The 25,663-nt window shown below is 42.7% G+C and overlaps 1 protein-coding gene across 6 annotated transcripts in view; it reads left to right on the top strand.

Annotated features, from left to right (window-relative positions):
- Positions 1-13,912, top strand: part of NFYA (nuclear transcription factor Y subunit alpha) — a 49,341-nt gene extending 35,429 nt beyond the window's left edge. For all 6 annotated transcript variants that reach the window (XM_073542475.1, XM_073542474.1, XM_073542479.1 and 3 more), the window contains 3 exons: positions 2,863-2,964; positions 12,700-12,741; positions 12,821-13,912. In XM_073542475.1, coding sequence (XP_073398576.1) covers positions 2,863-2,964; positions 12,700-12,717 — 120 coding nt within the window. In that variant the 3' untranslated portion in view covers positions 12,718-12,741; positions 12,821-13,912. The remainder of the gene's footprint in view (positions 1-2,862; positions 2,965-12,699; positions 12,742-12,820) is intronic.
- Positions 13,913-25,663: the final 11,751 nt, after the last annotated feature.

Here is a 25,663-nt window from a genome sequence, read left to right as displayed (position 1 = left end):
GCAGATGCCAGCCTAGGTAGAAGGATCCTGCAGGCAGCGGTGGTGAGTCCGCTGGCCTGATGGAAGTTTGTTTTCCCTCCCCAGGGACTGCTTTGGGACGTCCCATGGTCTCTGTGTCCCCCAATGAAGCGATAGAGAAAACAGGATTTTTGGGTTGCTTACCTTCATTGGGGGACACAGCACCCTCCCATGTTCTACAACTCCTGTTCTTATGTTATGTACAGTTGAGTTGTCTGTTCTGTTTCAATCTATTCTGTTACTTCTACTGCTTTCTCACTAACTGAGGAAATTCCTGCCGGTTGGTGGGGTGTATACTGTGGAGGAGCTAACCTTTTTTTTGTGCATAGTGTCAGCCTCCTAGTGGCAGCAGCGTACACCCATGGTCTCTGCGTCCCCCAATGAGGGCTCCGAGAAACAGATTTTACGGTAAGCAACCCAAAAATCCTGTTTTTGGTCTCATCTGACCACAGCACATTCCTCCATATATTTGGTTAGTCTCCCCCATGTGTTTTGGCAAACTCAAATGAGCCTTAAACGTTTTCAGTGTAAGTAAAGGCTTTGTTTTTGCCCAATCTTCCATAAATCCCACCTCTATGGAGTGTATGGCTAACTGTGTTCGTATGGACAGATACTCCAGTCCCTACTTGGGAATTCTATAGCTCCTTCAGGGCTATCTTTGGTCTCTGCTGCTTCTCTCTAATGCCCTCCTTGCCCGGGATGAGAGCTTTGGTGGGTGGGCCTCTCTTGGCAGGTTTTTGTGATGCCATGTTTTTCCATTTGATAAGGGATTTGATAGTGCTCCAAGGGATGATCAGATATCTATTTTTTTTTTTTTTTTTAAACATTTGTACTTCTCAGCAACTTTGTCCCTGACTTGTTTGGAGATCTGCTTGGTCCATCTTGATCTTCATGGTGTTGTTTTGTTAGTGGTCCCTCTTGCTTAATGGTGTTGCAGCCTCTGGCCTTTCAGAAAAGGTGTGTATACAGTGGGTATGGAAAGTATTCAGACCCCTTTAAATTTTTCACTCTTCGTTTCATTGCATCCATTTGATAAATTCAAAAGTTAATTTTTTCTCATTAATGTGTACAGTCTGCATCACATCTTGACTGAAAAAAAAAAAATCAGAAATATAGAAATTTTTGCAAAGTTATTAAAAAATATATAAAAACTGAAATATCACATGCCTATAATTTTCCCACTTTACCAACTTAAACTATTTAGTGATAACACACAAATCGGATTACAAAAGTTTTTAAACACAGGTTGGAATGTAACAAAATGGGTAAAAAGCCATGGGAGTGAATACTTTTGTAAGCCATTGTATTTGAAGGGTGTCTTCGCCCAACAGCAATTTTAAGATCTCTCCACAGGTGTTCAATGGCATTTAGATCCAGAATCATTGCTGGCCACTTCAGAACTCCTGTGTTTTGCTTGCATCCATTTGTTGGTGCCTCCTGAATTATGTTTATTGGCCATTGTCCTGCTGGAAGACCCATGACCTAGGGCTCAAACTGAACTTTGACGCTAGATATTACCTTACAACTCAAAATCCTTTGGCAGTCTTTAGATTTCATGATGTCTTGTGCACTGTCAAAGCACTCAGTGCCATAGACCGCAAAACAACCCCCAAAAATCTTTGAACCTCCAACATATTTGACAGTAGGTACTGTGTTCTTTCTTTATAGACCTCAGTCCGTTTTCGGTAACATTAGAATAATGTGCTTTGCCAAAAAGCTTTATCATGGTCTCATCTGTCCACAATATTCTTTCCCAGAAGGATTTTGGCTTACGCAAGTACACTTTGGCAAATAACCGTATAGCTTTTTATGTCTGTGTCAATAGTGGGGTCCTCCTGGGTCTCCTGTCATAGTTTTTCATTTCATTAAAATGTCAGCTGACACTTGGTGCTGACAGTGATGCACCCTGAGCTTGCAGGACATCTTGAATTTCTTTGGAACTTGTTTGGGGCTGCTTATCCACCATCTGTACTATCCTGCATTGTAACCTTTCACAATTTTTTTTTTTTTCTCCACCAATTACGTCCAGGGAGATTAGCTACAGTAACATGGGATGTAAACTTCCTGATTATGTTGTGCACTGTAGACAAAGGAATATCAAGTTCTCTGAAGTTGGACTTGAGATTTTTCAACAATTTTGGTTCTGAAGTCCTTAGACAGTTCTTTTCTTTTTTTTTTTTTTCTGTCCTCCATACTTAGTGTCGCAAACATAGACACAGAATGCAAAGATTGAGTCAACTTCTCCCCTTTTTATCTGGTTTTGGGTGTGACTTTCATATTGCTCACACCTGTTACTTGTAATAGGTGATTTTGAACAAGCTTCACATGGTTGAAACAAAGTTGTACTTGGACCAACAATTTTCTCTTACCCACTTTAGGGGTTTTGTGTGAAGTGATGTTTAATTTGCCTTTTTTTTTTTTTCCTGTTGTGGTGTTCCAATGCACACAACGGAAAAAAGCGTGTGTGTGTGTATGTGTGTATGTATGTGTATATATATATATATATATATATATATATATATATATATTTATATTCTTGGGGTGTGTGTGTGTGTGTGTGTGTATGTGTATATATATATATATATGTATATGTATGTGTATATATATATATGTATGTGTATATATATATATATATATATATATATATATATATATATATATATATATATATATATATATATATATATGTATATATATATATATTTTATATTATATTCTTGGTGTGTGTATGTCTATGTATTCATATATATGCTTGTTTTGTGTGTATATGTATGTATTATGAAAGTGGGTTTTTTTTTATACTAAACCTGTGTTTTTAAATCCTATTTTATTTTTGGCTTCTAGAAATATTTGCATGAATCACGTCATCGTCATGCAATGGCTAGAAAGAGAGGAGACGGAGGACGCTTCTTTTCTCCAAAAGAAAAAGAGGGTCATCATTTGCAGGTAAATGTTGTGTAAATGTAAAAGCAATAGCCTGCGCAATTGCAGCTATCGATGATCTTCGAGAGCTGCTACGGCGTGGGTGGTGCCATCTTGGAGGAGGAAATTTTTTTTTTTTTCCTTCAGCAAGATGGCAGCGCAGTAGCAGCTATCAAATGTATACACACCGATAGCTGCTAGTGTTCAGGCGCCGTTTTCAAATTTTCTTTTTTTTGTCCTCAATTAAATCGGCAAAAGCTATTAAGTGTAGCGTACACATGTGATTAAGCTGCAGTGCCCGCCTGCAGAAGCTTTTTTTTTTTTTTTTTTTCCTTCACTATGTACACATAATTCGTTATGCAAACTAGGGGACAGGACAGTGAGGGATCAGTGATTGACCTGTCAACAGTCTGCCTTATGAATATCTAATCAGAGCACAACTACATCAATGCCGCCTTAGGGCATGAGAATATCATTAAAATAAAACTGAAAATAAAGATTACACAACAACTCCAAGACGGATTTCATCATCCAAGGCAGGGGCGGGCAATGAATTTTGCTTCTCTCATAAGATGCTGCCATCAAGATGTCCGATAAAGGAGTATTGGTTATTATGGATTCAGGACTTTAAATTTCAGATATTGGCCATGTTACAGAATACCATTGCTTATAAAACTGTCATGTGATCCCACTAATTTTTTTCAAAGTGAGGCTAAATTATACAGGAGGAATTCACGCTGGGCGTTCTTACAAAAAAAAAGTATTATCTTGTGGTAGAACATCATATTGTACCTATTCTACATTCTCTTTCGAAAATCCTTAAGGCCATAAATCCTCCTTCCATAAGACCGATTGTCTCGGGGGTAGGATCTATCATGGAACATGCGAGAGTGGCTCAATTCATTAATACAGCCATTAGTCCAAAGGGACTCTGCTTTCAGCAAGGACTCATGGGGCATCTTTTATAATTTTTCAAGCAATGTGTGTTTAACGATTGTGCCTGGTAGAGTTGCAGTGTAATTTCTCTATACACATGTAATCATCATATAACTATTACAATTCTTCTGTTTTACAGGCATTTATAATAGAGGTCACTCATTTACTCACGACCTATGACAATTTTATCTTTAATAACTTGTTTCTGCAATCCAAAGGCGTCTCTATGGGTGTGAAATACTCTCCCATAGCTTGCCAATTTAGTAATGTCATTTTGGAAGCTGGAATTTCTTTACTCTGTGGACAACCCTTTTTCCATCCAGGTTGGTCTGGTGTGGCAGAGACATACACAGCCCCTCCATATAAAGAGATTGTCTATCTGACTTACCGGACTTCTTGGAATACAGAAGTAACAGCCCCTATAATCTTCCTCTACCTTTCATGCTTCGCATATCTTCTTGCTTGATTTATATCTTAGGCTAGTTTCACACTAGCGTATGGAGGAGCTGCGGACTTCAACCGTGAAGCTCCGCCCACTGCCGCACCTCCGGTCAGTTCCGCCTACGTCCGCATACTTCTGCATGCGGCCTGCGTACCCTATATCTAACATTGGGTATGCAGGTCATGCGGATGTATGTGGATGCCTCCGCATGCGTCGTTTTGATGATGCGGTGACCGCATCAAATTCCAACATGTTGCGTTCGATGGGGGTCGCTGCAACGTCAAAACGACGCATGCTGAGGCATCCGCATACATCCGCACAACCTGCGTACCCAATGTTAAAGATACGGTACGCAGGCTGTAGGCGGAGCTGGCCGGAGGAAGTGCGGCAGTGGGCGGAGCTTCACGGAGGAAGTCCGCAGCTCTGAGGAACACAAATGTGAAGCCGGACTTACAGGTACACATAACCATATTATCTTAACTGTAACATGTTTAAAACATATTACAGGTAGTACCATCTTACAGGCGCGCAGTAGTCATTAAAAACATACCATTCCTTCAGTCAATTCACTAGAATTAAAATAAATTGCAGCCAAACTATGGGAAAGTGAGGAATCATAGCAAATATTTCCCAAACTGGGATATCACCCCTGGATTTTAGATTGGGCAAATAATGTGGTTAAAAAAAAAGCAACGTTCTGATCGAAAAAATAGGAACACCACATTTAGATAATGCTAAAAAAAAACAAACATTGTTTTGTCACGCCAATAAAGTTCCCAGTTTATTATTTTCAAATCGACTATTCATAAACTTTTGCCTCTGATATGAGAACCCTTTACTCTTCTACTTTTTTACTTCAGAATCTGGTTGTGCCATAGTAGCTGAAAGGGCCACCACTATAGGTAACATTATTTCTCTTAGTCTGTTTTCCTCAGGGATAAATCGTAGAAACCTCTATAAGTTAACTATTTTTTACAAGTGTGGTGCCAGCCGATGTAGAACTTGAGCACATGCCTCTGTAACCAGTACTTTCTCCAATTATAAGAATACACACAACTATGTTATTAAACAACATCATGTCCTCCCTCTATCTGAAACTGAACTCCTTGTGTGTTTCCTCCCTCTACTAACCTACCTATGCCCGACACTGCCATTTCTGTGTGTGGTTCCACCATTACTCCCCAGCAGCATGCCCCCACCGTCTTGGGGTCATACTTGATTCAGAGCTTTCATTTATCCCCCCACATCCAATCACTGGCTCGCTCTTGTTACCTGCACCTCTTAAACATATCTAGAATTTGACCTTTTCTTACTTTCAACACTGGAAAAACGCTTACTGTTGCTCTTATTCATTCTCGATTGGACTTATTGTAACTCTCCACTAATCGGCTTGCCTCTTACTAAACTCTCCCCTCTCTAATCTGTCTTGAATGCTGCAGCCAGGATTACATTCCACACCAACAGTTACACCGATGCCACTACCTTGTGCCAGTCATTGCACTTGTTACCCATCCACTCCAGAATTTAATATAAACTTATTACTCTCATCCACAAAGCCCTCCATAGCTCAGCACCTCCCTACATCTCCTCCCTCGTCTGTACCAACCAACCAGTGCCCTCTGTTCTGCTAATGACTTGAGGTTAGCATCCTCAATAATCAGAACCTCCCACGCCCGTCTCCAAGACTTCTCACGTGCTGCGCCAATTCTTTGGAATGCACTACCTAGGATAATTCAATTAATCCCCAATACTTAGTTTTAAGCGTGCTCTAAAAACGCATTTCTTCAGACTGTCCTACCACCTCAACACATTGACACCGAGCGGCCACTGATTCACATTCACCCTCTTTGTTTTATTTACTTGCATTAATTCCACGGCGTTTATCAGACCTTATCAGCACTGTCCCCGTTACATTATGTCTTTGGAGTATGGAAGGAAACCCATGTAAACACTGGGAGAATATATAAAATCTTTGCAGATGTTGTCTGTTCTTCAAAAATGCAACAGCTGTGTGTTTAGGATCATTGTAGTGTTGGAAAAGTGCATGTCTACGAGTTCATTAATGGGTTAAAATGTGCTAAATATATTAATGTGGTTCTTGATGTTTTGGCTTATTTTGTACCAGAAATGTGTCACAACTTTCAGTGTTGCATGTAAAGCCACAATTTTTTCCATTCTACATGACGGCACCACGAGAGAGAGGGGATCCGCCCTACGAGGACAGGAAACCTTCAAGATAAAAAGGGCGGCTCCTCTCTCCGCATCAGTTGGTTTCCTGTCCTCGATGGGGAACCCTCAAGATGAAAACCTCTTGATGGAAGAAAGAAGAGGATGCCTGGGCCTGGGTCGGGTGATTACTGGCAGGCACCGGTCTGCTACACCCGTCACCAGGTACCGATAGTCGCCTCGGGGGCCATATATTCCTATGCCCCCCCTGAGCGAGAGCATGGCCACAGCCGGGCATACCCAGGCGAACGGAGGCGAGGAGGTCCAGGGAGGCCACTGATAGTGTCCCTCCCTGTTGACATATAGTGGCCATGCAGCCCGGGAGGCACATCAGTGCCCGGGCAGAAAAGCTCCTCGGAGGCCACAGATTGTGTACCCTCCCTGTGAGCACCAGACACCGGACCCCGCAGCGGAGGTCGTTCCGCACATACCTGCGCCAGAGCAGGGAGATGGGGTCCACCATGCAGGTAAGAGGTGTCCGGGGGTCCCGAAATGCAGGCGCTCACTCGGCCGGGCCGCACCGGGAGGCGCGCGCACTGAGAGCGCGCATCATGGCCGACGAACCGGAAGTAGTGCGGCGACCCGGAAGTAGAGCGGCGCGCACGACACCACGGGGCCTGGGAGAAGCAGAAGGTGCGCACGGTCCCGGGAGGGGCACGGAGCACGCATGCGCGCGCACGCACGTCCACACAGAGGCGCGGCAGGTGCAAGACCAGTTGGTCTAAAAAAAAAAAAAAAAAAAAAAGAGACTGCTCTCATTTGGCTCATGCTAAGCAGCTGGAAGCTGGGGGCTGCTATTTAAACCGGTAGTGGCTGGCGTCACTACACCATTACATGGTCAGGTGTGACTGCTCTCAGCACAGGATAGCAGCAGACATATACGGCAGGATGGAGAGCCCCTCGCCAGAGCATATACAACCACGCCAGGAAGCGAAGGAAAGGCGGTCAAGCTCACACGAAAAGAGCCAGACACGCCGCAGCAGCAGTGGAAGCCGCTCGGGCAGCGCACGGGCGGATCGTCAACGCAAGAAGGAGGGGTCCCTAGTCTCCTTAGGAGACAGTGAGAAGACCAGTCAGCCTCCAGATCCGGTACCCGTTTTGTGAAAGCGTCCGAGTGGTGAGTGAACTACGAGAAAGTCCAGTACTCTAATGTCTGTTCTCTTTCTCTTGTCTCCTCTCTTCCCTCTCCTCCCTCTCTTACATACATTGGCGGGGTGGAGTATAGAAAGTCCCTAAGAAAAGTAGGGGAAAATCTAAGAATAAAGAATGTGCTTTATGCAAAAGTCCCGTAGGAACAGCCTGGAATAAAAAGTTATGCCAGGAGTGTATTAACAAAACAATAGCGGAGGAGACTCCCTCATTCTCGGATAGTCTGAGGTCCCTAATTCAAACAGAGGTTTGTAAGTCAGTAAGTGCATTACAATCTGCGGACGCAGATAGGAAAACTAGGGGTAGATCCAGCCCCTCAAGGGTCTCTCAAGAAGACTATACAGGATCAGAGGAGGACTCAGATAAAACGCACTATTCAGATAGTAGCTCAGATGGGGAAGATACATTCCCAGTAGAATCTACAGATGAACTTATTAAAGCAATCAGATCTACCATGGGGCTGGTAGAGGAGCGAGCAAAAAAGACAGCCCAAGAACTCATGTTCAGTGGACTACAAAAGAAAAAGCGTAAGACCTTCCCTATTAATGAGCAAATAGAAGAGCTCATAAAACGCGAATGGGAAAAACCAGAGAAAAAGTCCCAGATATCTAATTCTCTGAAGAGGAGGTATCCCTTTGAGGAAGTGGCATCCTCATCCTGGGATAGGGCTCCCAAAATCGATGTAGCAATATCAAAAGTCGCCAGGAAAACCTCCCTACCCTTTGAGGATCTGGGGTTTCTGAAAGAACCGCTGGACCGGAAGACTGACAATTGCCTTAAGACAGCCTGGGAAACCTCGGCTGGGGCGCTAAGACCGGCTATCTCAGCTACGTGTGTGGCTAGGTCTCTAAAGATATGGGTAGACAACTTGGAGGATCAACTAGAACGTGGAGTTCCCAGAGAGTCAATTCTGGAAGCATTACCGGCTATTAGAGCGGCGGCAGACTTTCTCGCAGAGGCTTCTGCAGACTCGGCCAGACTAGCAGCAAAGTCAGCAGCCTTAACCAATGTAGGACGGCGCGCAGTATGGCTAAAATGCTGGCCGGGGGACACTCAGGCAAAGATGAAACTGTGCTCTCTGCCATGTGAGGGAAATTTCTTGTTCGGACCTGCATTGGATGACGTATTGGAAAAAGCGGGTGATACAAAGAAAAATTTTCCAAAACAACCATTTCAAGCGTTTCGGCGCTCCTTTCAGAGGGGCCGAAAATTCAGAAAGCAACAATTCAGAGATCAAGACAAAAACAATTCTGACAGGCGATACAGAGGAGGGAGAGGCTTCTATTTCGGCAAGCCCTCCAGGGAAGCCAAAAAACCCTCCGAGTGACGGTCCTTCTCAGGTGGGGGGAAGGCTCTCTCACTTCCTCCCAGCCTGGAAGAGAATCTCATCCAGCACCTGGATCCGACAGATAGTAGGGTCAGGTCTGGAATTAAAGTTCCACCATTGGCCACCACAAAAATTCATTCAGACTCCAGTGCAATCTTCTCAAGAAAGACAAGAGAGTCTGGAAGAGGAGGTATTGTCACTCATACAGAAACTCGTACTGGAAGAAGTTCCGGAAAAAGAAAAAAAAGGAAGGCTTTTACTCCCCCCTATTTCTAATAAAGAAACCAGACAATTCCTGGAGGACAATTATAAATCTGAAAGGCCTCAACAGATATTTGATAGTCCCATCATTCAAGATGGAAACCATAAGATCTGCAGTGAAACTCCTCTTTCCTCGGTGTTACATGGCGGTCCTGGATCTCAAGGATGCTTACTGTCATGTCCCGATCCGGCAGCAAGACCGCAAATATCTCAGGGTGGCAGTCCAGATAAAATCTCAGTGGCATCACTTTCAATACAGGGCTCTGCCCTTTGGGGTAGCAATAGCCCCCCGGGTCTTCACGAAATTAATTGCGGAGGTCTCGGCACATCTCAGGGAAAAAGATGCCCTGGTAATACCATATCTGGACGACTTCCTGATAGTGGGGAGAGATTTCTCTCACTGTCAGGAACAAGTCAAGATAGTGATGGAGACACTTCAGACTCTGGGTTGGCAGCTGAACCTCAAAAAATCCAAACTGGAACCAACTATGATCCAGAATTTTTTGGGCCTAACAATAGACTCGGTGATGCAGGAATGTCGCCTCCCAGAGGAAAAAGAAGAAAAAATCAAAAACCTAATCAGGACAACATTAAGAAAGCCAGTAATGACTCTGAGGAAAGCCATGTCAGTGTTGGGATCCCTAACTTCCTGCATACCAGCAATAAAATGGGCTCAGTTTCACACAAGGGAACTTCAGTGGTGTGTGTTACAAAACGATCTGAGGCTTCAGGGGCAGTTAGAGCAAAAGCTCACCATCCCGGACCCTGTACTCCAGTCACTCAGGTGGTGGTTACAGATAGAGTCCTCTCCAAGGGGAGTACCCTGGACATATACAGCCTCCAGAGTAGTCACGACAGATGCCAGCCCCTGGGGCTGGGGAGCCCATCTAGACACCCTATGGCTTCAAGATCCTTGGGCTCAGAACGAAAAAGATCTATCCTCAAACGAGTGGGAGCTGCTAGCCATCGAAAGGGCACTGGAAGGTTTACTGACACACCTGTCAGGACATCACGTGAAAGTCCTATCAGACAATTGTACAGCAGTAGCATATGTGAACCATCAGGGGGGCACCCGTTCTCGGTCATTAATGAAAATAGCGGGAAGAATACTGACTCTAGCGGAACGTCAGTTTCTCTCATTATCGGCCCTGCATATCCGAGGTGTGGACAACCTGAAGGCAGACTTTCTGAGCAGGAACCGGTTGAAGCAAGGCGAATGGTGCCTAAAAGAGTCCATTTTTCAACGGATTATGCTTATGTGGGGGAAACCCATAATAGATCTCTTCGCCTCAAAAACCAACAGAAAGGTTCAAAAGTTCTGCTCTCTAAGTCCAGCAGACATGCCACTGGCGGTAGACGCCTTCAGGATAAAATGGACATCAGGTCTCCTGTACGCCTTCCCCCCGATATGCCTCATTCCGTTAGTCCTGAAGAAGATCAGGGAGGACCGAGCCAGAGTAATTATGATAGCTCCCTTTTGGCCAAAAAGGCCGTGGTTCTACTGGCTAAGAGTGATGTCGGTGACGGACCCATGGGTACTCCCAGAGGACCACGACCTCCTAACACAGGGTCCCTTCAATCACCCTCCGAACTCCAGGTTGCATTTGACAGCCTGGAATTTGAAAGGTCACTGTTAGAGAAAAAAGGGTTTTCACAAAGGTTAATTTCCACCCTAATCAGTAGCAGAAAGCCAGTGACTACAAAAATATACGGGAGAATATGGTGAAAATTTTTGTCCACCTCAGGCCCAATACGGGAGGGAGAAGTACCGGTGAGGGCAGTGCTAGAGTTTCTGCAAAGGGGTTTAGACTTGGGCTTAGCTGTCAGCACCCTCAAAGTACACGTTTCAGCCCTGGCAGCATTATTCAACTATGACCTAGCAAATGATAGATGGGTGGCCAGGTTTATCCGGGCCTGTACTAGGGCTAACTCTGTCCCATCTCCTAAACCTCCTCCCTGGGATCTAAACTTAGTCCTATCATCTCTAACAGAAAGTCCATTTGAACCACTAGACATGACATCAGATAAAGTGTTAACTTTAAAAACAGCCTTATTAGTGGCACTTACATCGGCACGTAGGGTGGGGGACTTACACGCACTGTCAGCAGACCCGCCATACACTCAGGTTATGGACGATAGAGTTGTCTTAAGATTAGACCCAGCATACCTCCCTAAGGTAGTGTCGAAATTCCACAGAGCTCAGGAAGTAGTCTTGCCATCCTTTTGTCCTAACCCCGGTAACAAGAAGGAGGAGAGACTACATTGCTTAGATGTTAGGAGATGTATCCTACAATATTTAGAGATGACAAAACCCTGGAGGAAACAGAGGGCCCTATTTGTTTCATACCAGGGGGCAAGGAAGGGCCTTAAAGCCTCTAAGCAAACTATAGCTAGATGGGTGAGAGAGGCCATCATACTAGCATATGGTAGTGCAGGCAGGGCTGTTCCAGAGGGCCTAAAAGCCCATTCCACGAGGGCCATGGCAACGTCCTGGGCGGAGAGAGCGGACGCCTCCATCGACCAAATCTGTAAGGCGGCCGCTTGGTCCTCTCCGTCTACCTTTTTCAAACATTATAGATTAGACCTATCTGCTACCTCTGATCTCACATTCGGGAGAAGAGTGTTACAGGCAGTGATCCCCCCCCCCCTAAAAGAGAATACAAATCTCTGTAACTCTCTCGTGGTGCCGTCATGTAGAATGGAAAAACACGGGTATTACATACCTGGTAATGTGTTTTTTCATGAGACATGACGGCACCCTTATATTCCCGCCCTATCACGTCATTAGTTGGGTGTTTCGTTAGTATTATACACTCCCTTGGTGTTGGAAATTTAACAGTATTAAAGTTGTATTATTTATGTGTACACTAACCTGCGGAGTTCCTCTCGTGCTCTGTAAAAGAACTGATGCGGAGAGAGGAGCCGCCCTTTTTATCTTGAAGGTTTCCTGTCCTCGTAGGGCGGATCCCCTCTCTCTCGTGGTGCCGTCATGTCTCATGAAAAAACACATTACCAGGTATGTAATACCCGTGTATTTTCAGATAAGCCATACACATGACATGTTCAGTGAGGGTATTCTCCCTAGTCGGGCAAGTCGTAAAAAGTGTCTAAACACATCAGAAATGTGGTGAAAGTCATAAAAAACATGTGTTTTTTTTGTGAAATAACATTATTCTGGTACATTGATAAATAGGCCTTATTGTGATCAGTAATTGTATAATTTTATAGCAAAGGGAGTCTACAGAATACTTATCCTGACTGAACCTTTTTAAAAACCTCAGCACACCATGTGGAAATTTAGGAGGCTGCATATTCTGGATGCGCAGTTGATTTAAACAGTTTTAATTTCTTAACCAAACGGATGAAACTGAACAAAATATAATACATAATCTATTTTTTTTTTTTTTTTTTAATTCAGGATGTGGAGTTTCATTAAACAAAAGATGGAGCCGCTACAACGGTAAAAACTTTCTGGAAGATGTTTTTTTGTTTTTATATTTGTGTTTAGGACTTCGGTCTGATTTTTTCCATTTTTGCAGGATTCATCTCAGGGAAGAGAAGTTTACACAGATGATGCAACCGTTCTGGAAGCATCCTTAATGCAGCAGAACTGAAGCTGGAACGTTGTGACATTGGAACTTCCACTCTTTTTGTCAGATTTATAGCCGTCCTCAACATAGGTTTTGCAAGATAGAACTGTACCTCTAATTGAGTGGGTTGTATAATCTTATGCCAATGCACAAGGTTACAAATAATGAATGGAGCTTTAACGCACCTTCCTCCATTTCAACGACACTCCTTTGCCATGGCTCCTATCTATGTTGACAGACTGCAGTGGTGACATCACTGCAGCCTGTAAATACAGTTAGAAGTATGTGGAAGGAAGCACAGCAATGTAAGTAACTGTACGTGCAAAATCCCCTTTTGAAGGGTAGCTAGCATCAGAAAGTGACCTATTGTTAAAAGGGATTCTCCAAAAGTGTAATTAAATGTCTCCTGTCACATGATTCAAAAGCAAATCTGTCTTAGCCACTTGTCAAATGGGCTGCAGTCTAAATAAAAACAGCTCCAGAATCCTGTCTCAACTAAAAAAAAAAAAAAAAAAAACAAGATACTGGAACTGCCCAAAAAGTGTGTGACCGAAGAAGAAATACATTTTTTCAATTCACTGCGCACGGAAGACAGAGAAATATCCTGTCACACGCTTTTCCTCGGCTAATGAAGGTATATGTGCTATTGATACTCCTGTCAGTTGAGACACAGGTTTCAGGAGCTGTTTCTTTAGACTCAGTGACTAGGACCAGCTACTGTTTGAATTATATGATGTAGCCATATGATTACATTCTTTGTGAACCCATTTAAATCAGGTTTTTGTGTTATGTGTGTGTATATGGAAAATTAGAACAGCACATAACGTATATTAAAAGTGATGGGTGCAGCACCTGCCAAGCAAAGAATCCAATTTTGCATACATGTATAGAAAATAAAACTGGCAACGCTCAAGTATTTACAAAAATAAAAAGGACTTTAATCAGCCCATATGGCATGATGATACATCGGTTAAATTGAACTTTTCTCAAAGCTTCCTTTTCACCCACTCATTAACTGCTTCAATAAAAAAAATAAGGTCAGAGTCTGTTCAGTGTGGCTATGTGTTTACTGATCCAATAGTAAGTTGGTGTAAATAAAAAATTAAAAAAAAAAAAAAAAAAAAGCCCGGGTACATTTTAACACACTTCCCTGATTTAAACAAAATGGCATTTTCTGATTATTGCTGCCTTTTACGGACTCATGCAGACATCTGTGAAACTGTCCAAGCAAGGACTGCAACGGCACTGTTGATGGGTCTCCTGACCCCAACTCAGATTGCGAGACCCGCAAACAGACAGTGCATTAAAGTTTGTGCTTGGACCGAGCGTCATAGATTGTCTGCATGAGTCCACAGAATTTGAATTCATTACAAATCGATCTCCCCTTTGATTAGATTGTTCTCTATTTCTGCTTTTCGGCAAGCACTGTATATATTTTAATGGGCTTCAGATTTTCTGTCATAAAGGAAATGTTTGTAAAGCTATCAACTGATGTTATGAAAGTCAGTTTTATTAGTCAGCTACATCAATTTTGCTATAAGCATTTTTTTCTTTAAAGGGGTGGTCTGGGCTTTTCACATAATCTCCGTGCATATCTGGGCTGCAGAATTATGCCAATAAGTAATTTACTTTCTGTCACTAGTTTGCACGGTTTTCTAGATATTCTGTACAGAACGTCCAAGGGGGGGAGGGTGTTAAGGCATTGAAATGAGAACTAGTCGTAACCTCCTACTCTACTCCAAACATGCCCTCTATAGCAACAACCCCACCCTCCATAGCTACAGGCCCTCCCCGTCCACATGAAGAAGCCCTCTTCACACAGTAACAAATTCTTCTCCAGCAGCCTCGGTGCAGAGAGCTGCGCCTCCCCCAGACACACACAGTTATCTATAGAAAGTGAAACTAGTGAGGAGGAGGGAAAATCGTCCTGTATTCTAATCTGCACAGGAGATGGCAGTCACTGATGTAATCTGTTGTGTGACAAAGCCTCTGCTGTGTGAATGAGACAGCTCTGTGTCACTGATGTCTTCACACAGCAGCAGATTTGGTGCAGTGTATGTGTGAGCACTGTATCTCTAGTGACACAAATACTGATGGGAGCAGCCTGTCCAATCAGCAGCTGTAACAGTGTGAAGTGTTGGGGTATGTATGTATGTATGTATTGCGCTGCTTTCACAAATACAGGATCACTGCTGTGTTCTTTCCAATGCTGGAATGATGATAAAGATGAGTGCTGGTGCAGTTTACTGCCAGCCAATGAGTGGACAGTGGGTGGTGCTGGTCACTGGAGCTTGCTGGGAGTTTGGTGGAGCTTCGCACATACACTGCACCAAATCTGCTGCTGTGTGAAGACATCAGTGACACAGAGCTGTCTCATTCACACATCAGAGGCTTTGTCACACAACAGATTACATCAGTGACTGCCATCCCCTGTGCAGATTAGAATACAGGACTATTTTCCCTCCTCCTCACTAGTTTCACTTTCCATAGATAACTGTTCAGCATGTGTCTGGGGGAGGAGCAGCTCTCTGCACTGAGGCTGCTGGAGGGGAAGAATTCATTACTGTGTGATGAGGGCTGCTTCATGTGGACGGGGAGGGCCTGTAGCTATGGAGGGTGGGGTTGTTGCTATAGAGGGCATGTTTGGAGTAGAGTAGGAGGTTACGACTAGTTCTCATTTCAATGCCATAACACCCCCCCCCCTTGGACGTTCTGTTCAGAATATCTGGAAAACCGTGCAAACTAGTGACAGAAAGTAAATTACCTACTGTCATAATTCTGCAGCCCAGATATGTACTGAGATTATGTGAAAAGCCCGGACAACCCCTTTAATTAATGAGTCCACTTTTTTTTTTATAATGAATTGATATATTGTTCACTACAAGGGTGTCCTAATTTTGTTTAGAGAGCTGTCTGAAACACAGTTGTATATAATTTTCTAAGTTCCAAAACACATTTCTTTTTAGACTAAAAGTATCCAAAATCCGGAAAGATCACCAATGAAATGCAGCACAGTGTATAAAAGATCACGTCTGTCACTCGCGAGTGGGCAAATGTGCAGCTGGTAAAGTGACAGCAGCTCACGGCGAAACAGCTTTTGTTGTCTTTCCTCCCAGTTACCAGTCAACAAGCCTTCAGTAGTAATCCAGGCCGAAAATGAGCCTCTGTTCTGATCAGCGAAGGGCTGGCTCTTTCAATTGCAGATAGGATTAAAATTAAGGAATTACAAGGACCTTATTTAAAAAAAAAAAAAAAAAAATAGCAAAGCTTGGGAGTCTATGTTGGCAATGGTTTTAGCCAGTCCACTTTTATCACTTATTGTTAATAAAGCCGACTCTGTATTTGGGAACCTATTTTTACCATCATATTCTTCACAACATAATCGATTTATTTTTTTATCCACTGTAAAAACATGTAATTGAAAAATGTTCTGAATTTGTAACTAAAAATATATCTTTGTACTGTGTTAGCCAGTAGGAAGAAAAATAGTTAAGACTGTTATCTATCAATTTTGACAATTTTTCTGTATGTAACCCCTAAGAGGATGTATCTACACCTACTGCTTTGTTGAAAAGTGCTTCTAATAGCCCCCCAAATTGCAGAAGTTCACTATTGATTGATCTTGTGCCAGTGTTGGCTCCTGTTGACATTGATCACACATATATTATTGCATAATATATCTTATACTGTATTTCTGCATGTTTTATCTTAAGGCCCTCAAGTTGAGTAGTAATTTTATGATTTCTGATGAAATGTGACACAAAGAACTTGCTATTTTCTGAACAAAACCTGGGACTCATGTCAGACTGCAGATTTTCTTTGTGCGTGAAGATGTCACTGTTAACTTTGCATGTGGGGATGTTATATTTCTGACATTGGACATGTCTGGAGAATCAGGGCAGACATAAATTATGCATTTATTACTTAACAAAATATTTGTACATACCTTCTTTTTATTTTATGATTTTTTTTCAGATGGTCTTTTTGGTTTCCTTTTTTTTAATTAGCTGTATTTGTAAGTACTGTGTACCTTGCCCAGCTAATAATAAAACATTTTTAAGCCCACTGATTACAATTGATTTGTGTTTTATAGGTAAATACTGTGTATTAAATACATGGAATGCTGTAAATTACAGGTAAAGCCAATGTAGTGCAGCGGGGTTGGTGCAGTGTGACAGATGGGCAAGGGACCACAGGAAAGTTCAAAGCAAATGTCTTTAATGTCCAAAAAACTCACACAAAGGAATAATGTCCTCGGGATCGCAGCCTGGTTACTGTAAACGTAGTCTTGAACTCAGAACCTGTTGCAAAATTTGTTTTCTCATTTTCTCATAGTTGTGGTCTACCTATGATGTCAACTACAGGCCTCTCTCATCTTTTTAAGTGGGAGAACTTGCACAATTGGTGGCTAAATACTTTTTTTCCCCCACTGTAGCTCCACACAGACCTGGGTTTCACAGAGCCACCTGCTCTGCAACTTGCAGACTCCAAACTGGCATCCAACCATTTGCTGCAGGATTTTTAAATGAAATCTGTGGCCATGGGTCACTTGTAAGACCTTGCCTGGAGGAAGTGGACCGCCCCACTACCAGCTGGTAGTCCGCTTCAAAAATAAAAGCCCTTATTGGATTTTCCTGAACGTTGCCTTGGCCAAATGGCTTGACTAGATCCACTTTTATTTTGGTTTGTGAGACTCGCAGTCATCCTGCTGTGAATACAAGGCACTCCAGCGAGTCTAATAGTACTCCGTCCGCATCCTGGCGGATACATATCGACGCCTGCAAATGATCCCCTTCACTGCCTCACACCAACTATATCAAAAGGATAAGTTTTAAGGAATTAATGGTTGAAGCACATATGATCATTGTGGAAGTGGAGCCCAAATCTGCCTCCAAAGCATTGCATATATGGAAGTATTTATGGCAAAGATGCAAATATAACTAGGGTAATAATTTGATCAACCATGTTGCTGAGTTGATCTTCAGGAGTACACTGCTCCATGGCAAACAAAAAGCAAATGAGCAGTGCACTCTGGTACATTTGAGAAACAACCCTTAACACCTTAGTGACTGGGCCAATTTTTACCTTGACCCATTTCTGACATTTTTCGTAATAATATGTCCCTGGGCCCGGCACGAAGTGCCAGGAGAAGTCACTTTAACCCCCTAAATGCTGCAATTGCAGCATTCCGGTAGCCAGCAGAGGGATGACTGCCCCTCTGTCCTTGGATCAGAGACAACGCGGCGTGACTTGGGGTCTCGATCATTGCCATGGTGACCCAATGTCGTCATGACAACATCCGGACTACCAGAGCTAGGAAAGTTGTTTGATGTACACTGCATGATCAGCAACTTTCTCTGTCAATGCAGAGTTGACAATTTGCATAGTATGGGGGATGCTGCTGCATCCCCATGCTATACAAGCTATGAGCCTGCAAAAAATAATAGTCCCATAATGGGACAAAGTAAAAAAAAAAGTAAAATAAAAATGTTTTAATTGTAAAAAATATTTAAACTAAAATGAAAAAATGATATTAAATCCATAAATAAATGTGTATGAAAAAACAAACAAAAGTACATACAGTGGGGAAAAAAGTATTTAGTCAGTCAGCAATAGTGCAAGTTCCACCACTTAAAAAGATGAGAGGCGTCTGTAATTTACATCATAGGTAGACCTCAACTATGGGAGACAAACTGAGAAAAAAAAATCCAGAAAATCACATTGTCTGTTTTTTTTTTCATTTTATTTGCATATTATGGTGGAAAATAAGTATTTGGTCAGAAACAAGCAATCAAGATTTCTGGCTCTCACAGACCTTTAACTTCTTCTTTAAGAGTCTCCTCTTTCCTCCACTCATTACCTGTAGTAATGGCACCTGTTTAAACTTGTTATCAGTATAAAAAGACACCTGTGCACACAATCAAACAGTCTGACTCCAAACTCCACTATGGTGAAGACCAAAGAGCTGTCAAAGGACACCAGAAACAAAATTGTAGCCCTGCACCAGGCTGGGAAGACTGAATCTGCAATAGCCAACCAGCTTGGAGTGAAGAAATCAACTGTGGGAGCAATAATTAGAAAATGGAAGACATACAAGACCACTGATAATCTCCCTCGATCTGGTGCTCCACGCAAAATCCCACCCCGTGGGGTCAGAATGATCACAAGAACGGTGAGCAAAAATCCCAGAACCACGCGGGGGGACCTAATGAATGAACTGCAGAGAGCTGGGACCAATGTAACAAGGCCTACCATAAGTAACACACTACGCCACCATGGACTCAGATCCTGCAGTGCCAGACGTGTCCCACTGCTTAAGCCTGTACATGTCCGGGCCCGTCTGAAGTTTGCTAGAGAGCATTTGGATGATCCAGAGGAGTTTTGGGAGAATGTCCTATGGTCTGATGAAACCAAACTGGAACTGTTTGGTAGAAACACAACTTGTCGTGTTTGGAGGAAAAAGAATACTGAGTTGCATCCATCAAACACCATACCTACTGTAAAGCATGGTGGTGGAAACATCATGCTTTGGGGCTGTTTCTCTGCAAAGGGGCCAGGACGACTGATCCGGGTACATGAAAGAATGAATGGGGCCATGTATCGTGAGATTTTGAGTGCAAACCTTCCATCAGCAAGGGCATTGAAGATGAAACGTGGCTGGGTCTTTCAACATGACAATGATCCAAATCACACAGCCAGGGCAACGAAGAAGTGGCTTCGTAAGAAGCATTTCAAGGTCCTGGAGTGGCCTAGCCAGTCTCCAGATCTCAACCCTATAGAAAACCTTTGGAGGGAGTTGAAAGTCCGTGTTGCCAAGCGAAAAGCCAAAAACATCACTGCTCTAGAGGAGATCTGCATGGAGGAATGGGCCAACATACCAACAACAGTGTTTGGCAACCTTGTGAAGACTTACAGAAAACGTTTGACCTCTGTCATTGCCAACAAAGGATATATCACAAAGTATTGAGATTAAATTTTGTTTCTGACCAAATACTTATTTTCCACCATAATATGCAAATAAAATGAAAAAAAAAACAGACAATGTGATTTTCTGGATTTTTTTTTCTCAGTTTGTCTCCCATAGTTGAGGTCTACCTATGATGTAAATTACAGACGCCTCTCATCTTTTTAAGTGGTGGAACTTGCACTATTGCTGACTGACTAAATACTTTTTTTCCCCACTGTATATTTGGTATCGCCTGGTTCGCAACGACCCGACCTAAAAAAGTGTCCCACTAGTTAGCCCCTTTAATGAACACCATAAAAAATAAAAAGGGCAAAAAACAATGCTTTATCATACTGGTGGAAAAAAGCTCAATCAAAAAGAATATAAATAACCATGGTACCGCAAAAACGTCATCTTGTCTGCGAAAAAAACAAGTCACGATAAAATCCCATCAGCGGAAAAATAAAGTTATAGCTCTCAATAAAGCGATGAAAAAATTATTTATAAACGCTTTTATTGTGTAAAAGCGACAAAATGTAAAAAAGTAACAAACGTGGTATCACTGTAATCGTACCGACCCGAAGAATAAAACTGCCTTATCAATTTTACCACACAAGGAACGACAAACTCCCCCCCCCCCCGCTTAAAAAAAAAAAAATCTTCATGTTGTCTCCCAAAATTGGAATAGAAAGCGATCAAAAAATGTCATGTGCCCGGAAATGGTACCAACAGAAAGCCAACCTCTTCCAGCAAAAGAAAACTCACATGGCTCTGTGAAAAAGTTATAGCTCTCAATGTGGTGATGCAAAAACTATTTTTGCAATAAAGCGTCTTTTAGTGTGCGACAGCAGCCAAACATAAAAACCCTATATAAATCTGGTATCACTGTAATCACACCAACCCGAAGAATAAAGTCGCTAATCACTTATACTGCACGAGGAATGACGTGAAAAATAAATAAAACCAATTATTCACATGTTGATTTTTTTTTTCTGTTTGCCTCACAAAGATCGCAGTAAGGCTTGGCACATTTATCCTGCACTCTGTGCTGAGCGCTTATAGCTGGGGTTTCCATGTAAATCTCTGAAATACGTGATTGAGATGGAACTTCTGATGGAAGATTCTCTATAATGAGGCAGATGGAGGCGCTCTGGATGCCGTCTGACCTGTGATCTGGCAGAGACGTCATTTTAGGATTGTATAAAAGTGACGTCGGCCACAGTTCTGTGCACTTCTGAAAAGGACACCGCTGAACAGTGGCCAGACGGAGTCCAGAATAACTTTGCTGCCTCATAGTGAATAGATCCTGCTGGGGTTTCATCTGAATCACGACACTGAGATTTTGATGGAAACTCCAAATAAGTGATCGGCGTAGAGCGCCGGATAAATGTGATCACAAACATGTAAAATGTTCCCAATAAAAGCTTCAACTCAATCCACAAAAAAAGCAAGCCCTCACTCAGGTCTGTCATGTGTTGATGGAAATATAGGGGGCTTCCACATTACTGGTAGCACGAAGGCTCTTGAAAATTGATATGGATCCTCACCCGCCAAAAGAAATTCAGCAAATTCTCCACTCCCAAATCCAAATGCCCTCTCCCTTCTGAGCCCCACAGTGGACCTAAACCATATATAGCATCCACGTTTGGCATTTCTGAAGCGATGAGAGCCCACCTAACTTGTGACTGCAATATACCAGTCACTATAACTGCAATTTGCAATTTTCACTCTGCAGCATTCATTGCTGCTTGTTTCTGGAAAATATCCATGGTGTCAAAATTGTCACTACACCTGTAGATAAATTCCCCAAGGGGTATACACTAACTATCAAAAGTTTGGGGTCACCCAATCTTGTGTTTTCCATGAAAACTCATACTTTTATTAATCAAATGAGTTTCCAAATGAATTTAAAATCTAGTCCAGACATTGACAAGGTTCAAAAAAAAGATTTTTATTTGAAATAATTTTCTCCTTCAAACTTTGCTTTTGTCAAAGAATGCTCCCTTTGCAGCAATTACAGGATTGCAGACCTTTGACATTCTAGCAGTTAATTTGCTGAGGTAATCTGGAGAAATTTCACCCCATGTTTCAAGAAGTCCCTCCGACAAGTTGGTTTGGCTTGATGGGCATTTTTTGCTTACCATACGGTCAAGCTGCTCCCGCAACAGCTCAGGCTAGTTTCACACTAGCGTTTTTGAGCGCAGCGACGGCCTGCGCACGGCCGCCGCTAAGCCCCGCCCCTGCCGCGCCTCCGCCGGTAGCTCCGCCTACCGGCGCATGACGCTGCATGCGTCCTGCGTCCCCTATCTTTATCACTGGGGGCGCAGGCCGTGCACAGTATGTGTTTGGCGGCGCATGCGTCTTTTTGACGGTGCGCCGGCGCAACCAAACTGCAGCAGGTTGCGTTTGGCGCAGGTCGGCGCACCGTCAAAAGGACGCATGCGCCGACAAACGCATACTGCGTACGGCCTGCGCCCCCAGTGATAAAGATAGGGGATGCAGGACGCACGCAGCGTCATGCACCGGTAGGCGGAGCTACCGGCGGAGGCGGGGCTTAGCGGCGGCCGTGCGCAGGCCGTCGCTGCGCTCCAAAACGCTAGTGTGAAACTAGCCTCAGTGGGGTTGAGATCTCGTGACTGCTGGGCACTCCATTACAGATAGAATACCAGCTGCCTGCTTCTTTCCTAAATAGTTCTTGCATAATTTGGAGGTGTGCTTTGGGTCACTGTCCTGTTGTAGGATGAAATTGGCTACAACCAAGCGCTGTCCACAGGGTATGGCATGGCGTTGCAAAATGGAGTGATAGCCTTCCTTATTCAAAATTCCTTTTACCTAACCAATAGATTTCAATTCGCACTGCAGTCTCAACCATCTGCACTTTTAAAATTGTTCAACAATCCCATGTTTCCGACAGGGGTAGCGTCAAGTAATCACACATGGTGGAAACAAAATAAATTATTTAGGCTATATGACCCATTGGGAAATGGTCTTATATCCCATCTTTACTCTATATTTCTACAACCTAGGGAGTGCTTGAAAATGAAGGTTATGGAACAATGGGAGGAAGATTTACAAATCTCCGCTTACACCACAAAGGTGGTACAAATGCTATGAAAATATAGTAAAAGGTAGTAGTCAAGTTTCACTCACTGAAACGTCCCTTAAATTGTTTCATAGAATACATTATGTTCCCAGTTTCCTACACAGCGTTTACCATACGGTACCTGGCAATTGTTTCAGGGGTTGCGCTGATGACTGAGACACACTCCATATATGGTGGACGTGCCCGATAGTGAAGTCTCTCTGGAAAGATGTCATAAAATTAGCACTGTCCTGAATAAGAAACTACTACTATCACCGACAGTGTAACTTCTAGGGGACAGACCAGTCCATGCCAATAACAAAACGTGCCGACTTATTGATTTTATTACTATGGCAACTAGAAACCACATAGCCAGTAAATGAAAAACTAATACGTTGTCAATATTACAGGTGAAAAAACGAGTTGACCTAATGATGCTGTATGAAAAAATAGAAGCCACTAGATCTGACTCTCTTGATGTTTTCAGAGGAATATGAGAACCTTGGATCCAGGCGCAAAACAATGATCTACCTAGAATGATATCCCTATCCATGTAACATATAAATATAGTTATTATCACTGTTGAACATAGGACATGAAACAAATGTTCCACTATTTCGCATTGACTAATTTCTTAATAACAGCACTCATTGTCCATCCCCCTTTTTTCCCCCTTCCCCAATAACCCTAACTTAGTTGTGTTAAGACTGTCATTCTATAGTTTTATAAAGCTAAGACTATGATAATAAGGATATTCTATATTTTTCCATTTATCCTCTCACATATGTCCCTCTGCGAGGGGACCCTTGTGCTTGATATCAATGTCTTTCATGTTAAAAGATATTCATGTTTTCAATAAAATCGTTGAAACTAAAATCCCTTTTACCTTGTACAAATCTCCCACTTTACCAGCACCAAAGCAACCCCAGACCATCACATTACCTTCAGATGGCATCAGGCACTCTTCCAGCATCTTTTCAGTTCTGCGTCTCCCAAATGCTCTTCTGTATGATCCAAACACCTCAAACTTGGATTCGTCTCTCCATAACACTTTTTTCCAGTCTTCCTCTGTCCAATGTCTGTGTTCTTTTGCCCATATTGATCTTTTTCTTAGCCAGTCTCAGATCTGGCTTTGTCTTTGCCACTACCCTGAAGGCCAGCATCCCCGAGTTGCCTCTTCACTGTAGAGGTTGACACTGGCGTTTTGCATTTAATATTTAATGAAGCTGCTAGTAGAGGACCTGTGAGGTATCAATTTCTCAAACTACAGACTAATGTACTTGTTGCTCAGTTGTGCAGCGGGGCCTCCAACTTCTCTTTCTACTCTGGTTATAGCCTGTGTTTGCTGTCGTCTGAAGGGAGTAGTACACACTGTTGTAGGAAATCTTCAGTTTCTTGGCAATTCCTCGCATGGAATAGCCTTCATTTCTAAGAACAAGAATAGATTGTCGAGTTTCACATGAAAAGTTTTTTTTTCTGGCCATTTTGAGAGTTTAATGGAACCAACAAATGTAATGCTCCAGATTCTCAACTAGCTCAACGGAAGGTCAGGTTTATAGCTTCTCTAATCAGCCAAACTGTTTTCAGCTGTGCAAACATACTTGCACAAGGGTTTTCTAACCATCCATTAGCCTTCTTACACAGCAAACACAAAGTACCATAAGAACACTGGAGTGATGGTTGTTGGAAATGGGCCTCTATACACTTATGACCATATTACATGTTACATATTAGACGTTTGCAGCTAGAATAGTCATTTACCACATTAACAATGTATAGAGTGTATTTCTGAGTCATTTAATGTTAGCTTCATTGGAAAAAACTGCTTTTTCTTTAAAGAAAAAAACAAAATTTCTAAGTGACCCTAAACCTTTGAACGGTAGTGTAATTTCTAAAGTGGGGTCACTTGAGGGGGATTTCTGCTCTTCTAGCAATTAGGGGCTCTGTATATGGAGTCTTCAAACTGTTCTAGGAACATCTGCGCTCTAGGAGGCAAATTGCGCTCTGTTCCTCCGGAGTCTCTGTATGGCTAAGTAGTACTGTACAGCCACATATGGGGTATTGCGACATTCAGTAGGAACTGGACAAATTTTGGTGCAATTATTACCCACTTCTTGTGTGAAAATGTAAAATCTGGGGCTAAAACTAAATTTTAGTGGTAGTAATGTAATTATTTTTTCTTCACTGCCCAATGGTATAAAATTCTGTGACACACACATGATGTCCTATTAGCCCCTAGAAAAATTAAAAACTTGGGGCTAAAACAACATTTTAGTTGTAAAAATGTAATTTATCCTTTCTTTGCCGCTCAGTGGTATAAAATTCTATGTGGCACATGTGTCAGTATGATCACTGTACACCTACATGAATTCATTGGGGAGTGTAATTTGTAAAATGAGTTCACATATAGGGACTTTCTGTTCTGGGACCTCGGGCTCTGCCAATGTGGCATGGCACCCTCAAAGTATTCCAGCAAAATCTAAACTCCAATATGGTGCCTCTTCCCTTCTGAGCTTTGCACTGTGCCTCAAAAGTAGTGTTCCCCCACATATGGGGTATCCTCGTACTCAGTAGAAATTGCACAACAAATTGTATGTTGAAATGTCTCCTGTTACCCTTATGAAAATGCAAAATTTGGTTCCAAAATTACATTTTTGTGGGGAAAATGATTTTATTTTATTTTCGCGGCTCAACATGATAAAATTCTCTGAAGCACCTGGGGGTTCAAGGTGCTCACCACGCATCTAATACATTCCTTGAGGGG

The sequence above is a fragment of the Dendrobates tinctorius genome, unplaced genomic scaffold (genome assembly GCF_039654945.1).
Source record: "Dendrobates tinctorius isolate UK_male_01 unplaced genomic scaffold, ASM3965494v1 ptg000127l, whole genome shotgun sequence".
NCBI classification, from domain to species: Eukaryota; Metazoa; Chordata; class Amphibia; order Anura; family Dendrobatidae; genus Dendrobates; species Dendrobates tinctorius.
The sequence above is the reverse complement of the archived record's forward strand: the minus strand, read 5'-3'. Positions and strand labels throughout refer to the sequence as shown.